The 5,292-nt window shown below is 49.5% G+C and overlaps 1 protein-coding gene across 1 annotated transcript in view; it reads right to left on the reverse strand.

Annotated features, from left to right (window-relative positions):
• The window catches only part of ADAMTS3 (ADAM metallopeptidase with thrombospondin type 1 motif 3), a 298,193-nt gene extending 295,085 nt beyond the window's left edge, over window positions 1-3,108 (reverse strand). Inside the window, exons 1-2 of the mRNA XM_007457205.1 lie at window positions 3,003-3,108; window positions 1,668-1,695 (exon numbers count right to left, since the gene is read on the reverse strand). Coding sequence (XP_007457267.1) covers window positions 1,668-1,695; window positions 3,003-3,071 — 97 coding nt within the window. The 5' untranslated portion in view covers window positions 3,072-3,108. The remainder of the gene's footprint in view (window positions 1-1,667; window positions 1,696-3,002) is intronic.
• Between the last annotated feature and the right edge of the window lie 2,184 nt (window positions 3,109-5,292).

The following is a 5,292-nucleotide window of genomic DNA, read 5'->3' on the forward strand; positions in this document are numbered from 1 at the left end:
AAAAAAAAGAGATACATGTTGGGGCTTACCTGGAGGCGCAGTGGTTGAGAATCTGCCTGCCAATGCAGGGAACACGGGTTCAAGCCCTGGTCTGGGAAGATCCCACGTGCCGCAGAGCAACTACGCCTGTGAGCCACAGTTACTGAGCCTGCGCATATGGAGCCTGTGACCCACAACTACTGAGCCTGCGCGTCTGGAGCCTGTGCCCCGCAACAAGAGAGGCCGCGACAGTGAGAGAGCCGCGCACCGCGATGAAGAGCGGCCCCCCGCTCGCCGCAACTGGAGAAAGCCCTCGCACAGAAACGAAGACCCAACACAGCCAAAAATAAATTAATTAATTAAAAAAATAAAAAGATACATGTTGATGGCTGAATGCTATCAACTACAAATGACAAATGTCTCTTCATAGACATTGTATTTTCAATGCAGTTCTCAGTCACTTTCCTCCTGTCTGTCCTGCACTTCCTGTGGGGGTCTAAGCTTGTGGAGGAGTTCCAACAATGCTAAGCACTGAGTAAGAAGGGAGCATTCTGACACACGGTGTCATATGGCCACAAACAGATACTCTGGGCCTGGATCTTGGGGTCCCTCCATTAGTTTACAAGTATGGAATTCCCTGAGCTCTCCACTATGCGCTACAGCAGGTTACTGTATAACCTCTCAAGCTTCATTTCCTTCAAATCTAAAATAGGCACAATGTGTCCCTACCCCCTAGTGCAGTTGTGAGAAACAGATGACATAAGGCACATAAAGCAATTAGCACTGTGCCTGGCACACAGCACATGGGCAAAGATTTGTAACTACTTCTGCAGTAACAAAATCTTTTCATGTAAAAGATGACTTTACCATATCACCTGACAAATACACAATTTACAGAGACTAACACTCTGCCAAAAGGAAAGTCATCTTTTAAAGTAACCCAAGTTACTGTGTATGAAAAGACTGAATGGAGCCTGGCTTCTTGACAGATGACTTTCAGTTTCTGCATTCAAAACAAATACATTATCATAAACAGCTTCAAAAAAGACCATGGACTTTGGAGGACATTTACAAGTCACACTCTCTGAGCCTCAGTGTCCTCACCCATAAAATGGGAATAATTCCCATATCGTCAGGCAATACCGAGGTTTTAGATGTTATCTGCAAAAGGCCTAACAGTATCTTACATATTAGTAGATAACTATTTCAAAGCAGATGGCATAAAAAAAGCCATCAGAGGGATTATTCAAAGCTGGAAAATTTTTAAGAGAAAACTTTCCATCATCTGTGCTTCATTTTTCTCTTCTTTGTAGCATTCTTACACTTTGTTTCTCTTCTAATCAGATTTGCTCCTCTTAATGCTACAAAGGTTGATTTAGTTTATCTCCATATCTTCTTCCAGTCCCTCCATCACCCTCTCAGTACCTACCAGTGGCTTGTCCAAAGACAGTTAATAAATCGACGCCTGAAAAGTCCAACTGCAGGAGAATTTTTACATCACTACAACTCAGCCTGAGGAAAGTGACACCCTCCTCCGGAAAGAGGAAGAAAAGAATAGAAATGTTACTGGACTACCAATTGTTTCTTTAACCATCAATGGGAGAAATTTCAGGAACAATATTTTGCTTCGCTTACTTCATTCCCTACTTTCTACTAAGATAAGAGTGACATCTGAGAACAAGGCTTACCTATTTGCACCATTTCTTCATTACCAGCCTGGAAAGGAGGGGGAAAAGTAAGAAAAAGAAACAGTTACTGGGTTTCATCTTATCACCTCATGCGTTTTATTTCTACCATTAATGCTTTTCAGGAGCTGGCTAATCAGGAGATGCTGGAGACCGGGATTGGTGCCTAAAGGCTGCAACTCAGTTTGTAGGAGGTTCTGTGACAGGAGCATGAGCCAATTCAATAATAATTTGGGACAGGGTGTCGTTTGCTCGTTTTCATTTTAATTTAACATTTATGAAGCCAGCAAAAAATAAATACTGACACTCGATATTCTCTTCTGAAAACTCCGGGTACTGGGTCAGGAGTAGAAAAGAAAGTCTCTGAATTTACACGTGCAAAAAGAAGTCTAAATCCTGATGTATCACATTTGAGGTCAGGAATCCACCAGACAATTCTCTACTTTTCACCCTATGGTCAGACCAGGCAGACCCGAGACGCTACAAAAACTCACAGAGAAATTCTGTACCCAAAGTCCCACCGGCCCTGTGCTGACGTGATTTACTACAAACGGCTCGGCTCATCCCGCTGAGCCTTCTCAAGGACTCTTCCGAGAGCATCGGGCTTCACCTTGAGTCTCCAAAGGGCGGGGTATGGGTCGAAAAGAAACAGAGCTGCACTCAACTTCGCTTTAAAAAGAGGAGGAGTTGTGCAGAGGGGGAGGGGAGAAAAGCGGCCGGCGCCTCCAGCCTCTGCCCAGGAAAACGTAGGGCAGGAAACGTCCCCGGGCCCCCCTCCCCAACTGTCAAACCCCGGCCCTGCCGCGGTCCTCCCAGGACACGTGTCTACTGGATCGCTCCCTGTCCGGCCCAAGGACTTCCTGAAACCCCCGCCTCCGGCTGCCCGAAAAAGCTGTGAGTCAGTGAGGAGGAGAGAAAGTCCCGCGAACCCGACTCCGGCTGCTGCAACCAGAGCACTAGGATCCCGGACCCAGCGTCCAGAACTTCATTCAGGCGCCCAGACCGCCCTCCGGAAAGAGGAAACCCAGATGGCCCGGCGAGGATGCGAATTGGCAGCACTTTGTCACCAGGAATTGTTCCGAATGCCGCAAAGTGAAGTCCTAGGTGTGACAAGCCTGGGCTCCCGAAGTGGGAGTCCTAACCTCCCGTGCCATTCAACCCCCCACCCCAGAAAGCCCCGCACGCTGCGCCCAGCCCTCGAAACACCGTCCGTGAATGCACCAGATAACAGGGAAGGGTGGGAGGGGGGAGGAGGAGAGAGAGGAGGGGAAAGAGGGGAGGAACTTTTTCGGGAAAAGGTTGGGTTTGAGTTTTTTATTGTTATTATTTTCCACTTACTTGTCCATCAGCTGAAGTCCTAACCTCTACCAGAGCGGCTGCTATCAACCAAAGTGACAGGAGAACCATCACGAGTCGAGTTCACTTTTCAACTACTGGGCAAAGCAAATGCCCAGAGCAAACCCACCCCCCCTCAAAATAAGTTTCTTGAAAAAAGAAAAAGAAAAAAGAACCAAAAAATGCAGAATTAAAACAAAAACAAAAACAAACAGAAGAAAACTGATCTTCCGTGCTTTGCTTCAATGAAAATGAAATCTGAGCTCTGAGACTGGCCCCCTCTGCTCTGCAGTTCTTTCCACTTCACCTTCTCACCCCGTCCTCCCAAACAGAGCGTGCAGGAGCGAGAAGGTGCTGCGAGCCGGGCATGGGCTGCGCCGGGAGAGGGGGGAAGGGACGAGGGGCTTCCAACTATCTCTGCCCGAAGCGGCTTTTTCTAGGCTTTTCGAGCACCATGGGTCCCTAAGGTTAGCGCTGAGAATGCTTGGGTCCCCTGGAGCACAGCAGGGGGAAGTATTAGCGAGAGAGACGAGCGAGCGGGAGCGGGAGAAAGAGGCAGGGAGAGGGCGATTCCGCCGCTCGCACAGAGGTGGGGGCGGGAGGAGCCGGAGGGGAGGAGGAGGAGGCAGGCGGAGGAGGTGGGAGGAGTGGGCCGCTCGCCGGCTCCTGTTGCTCGCGAAGCGGCCGTATGCTCGCTGCCGGCGACCCGCGGGGCGCTAATAAGGCGGCCGGAGCCCCCCGGGCGGCCCCTCCCGCCGCGGCGCCCACGTCACGCGGGGCCCGGTCCCGCGCCCCCCGCGCCAGCCCGGACGGCCGGGGCGGGCGCTGCCGGCGCGGGAGGAGCGGGGAGGAGTTGGGAGGACGGCGACCGTGGCCGGCCCCAGGCAGGGTCAGGCTTTGAAGCCGCGCGAGGGGTCTCGAGTGGCCCGGGCTCGACACCCCCATCCCGGGATCTTCTCCTTCCCCGCGACATGGGCGAGGGGAGGTGGCGGGCCAAGGGGAGCCACCGGCCCCGACTGGCTGGACCGGCTTTGAGTTAATTATAGGAAGGGGGAGGGTCTAAGGGTAGGTCCTGGGCTTTAGGAAATTCACCTCCTGCTCTACCTTCCCTGCTCTCCCGGCCGGGTCTCCCCGGGGGGAACCCCTGGAACCTCCAGGTCGTAACGACGCGGTCATCCTCCTTCCGGGCACCAGCCGCCTACCACGTTTTGTAGGGATGGTTCCTACCCCCTATCAGTTCTTGTTTATGCTTTATTAGTTTGTGTTAGTTTTAAACGATGCCATGTCTCTTCCTTGAGTCACCCGGATGCTTCCGTTTATCACTAGAGTACACAGGCCTCAGCGTCTCTTCCTCTCCCCAAGATCAAGTTATCAAATGATTTCTGCCCTTTGTGGCCCAGAGCTTTCTGGGAGGAGATAGCACCAACCTGGGTTCCAGAGACTTGAGAAGGGTTTGCTGGAAGCCAAGCGCAGGCCCGCTTCCCTGGGGTAGACGCTTGTGGGCGCTTTCCAGGGAGCAGAGGGGGTGGAAAAGGAAGTATTTCCAACCTCCACTGACGAGTTTCTGACACTCCCTCCCCAGAACAGACCATGAGAGAAGAGTGAATAGGCACAAATTTAGGTATAATTTTCAAGGCTTCAACTGGAAGGAGCCTTTCAGAGGCCTTCCTAAAATAAAATGTGTAGAAGCTTCTGCTTGTAGCTTCATGGATGCTTCCATATGTCACAGCTCCTTTTCTTTTTTAAAAATGGTGTGCATTTGGAGGGAATACTTTGGTTCATTATTTAAAGTCTGCATCTTTAGCTTACACATGGCAGGGTTTGTGTTCACTGATATGTTATCCGCTAAGTCTTCTCAGGATCATATATACAGGACACTTACATGTTCAAGTGAGAAACCAAACAACTGAATGACCCCACATAGTAACATGGAGTATTACGTTAATTAGTTAGTCATTAGCTGGAATAATAATTAGACCTCAGCACTGAAGTATCTCTATATTACTTTTTCCCTTCAATTAAAGCCTTCAGCATTTTTGTAACCTATCATTGACTTACTATCTGGGGGTGATTTGCTGAATTTTGTGCCTGGTTTTCTTATTTGTTAAAAAGAAATAATCCTCGTGTTCTATAAATAAAAATTATGTCAATTTATGCTGACAAGTAAAAGAATTATAGAGTACAAATCAGAAACCCTGCGTTCTAGGCCCAGCTAACAGCTGTCTGACCTTGACAAGTCACTAAAACTCTATTTTGGTTTTGCCTCTATGAGATATTTCAGCTCCAAAATTAT

The sequence above is a fragment of the Lipotes vexillifer genome, unplaced genomic scaffold, assembly GCF_000442215.2.
Source record: "Lipotes vexillifer unplaced genomic scaffold, Lipotes_vexillifer_v1.1 scaffold1051, whole genome shotgun sequence".
In the NCBI taxonomy this organism is placed as follows: Eukaryota; Metazoa; Chordata; class Mammalia; order Artiodactyla; family Lipotidae; genus Lipotes; species Lipotes vexillifer.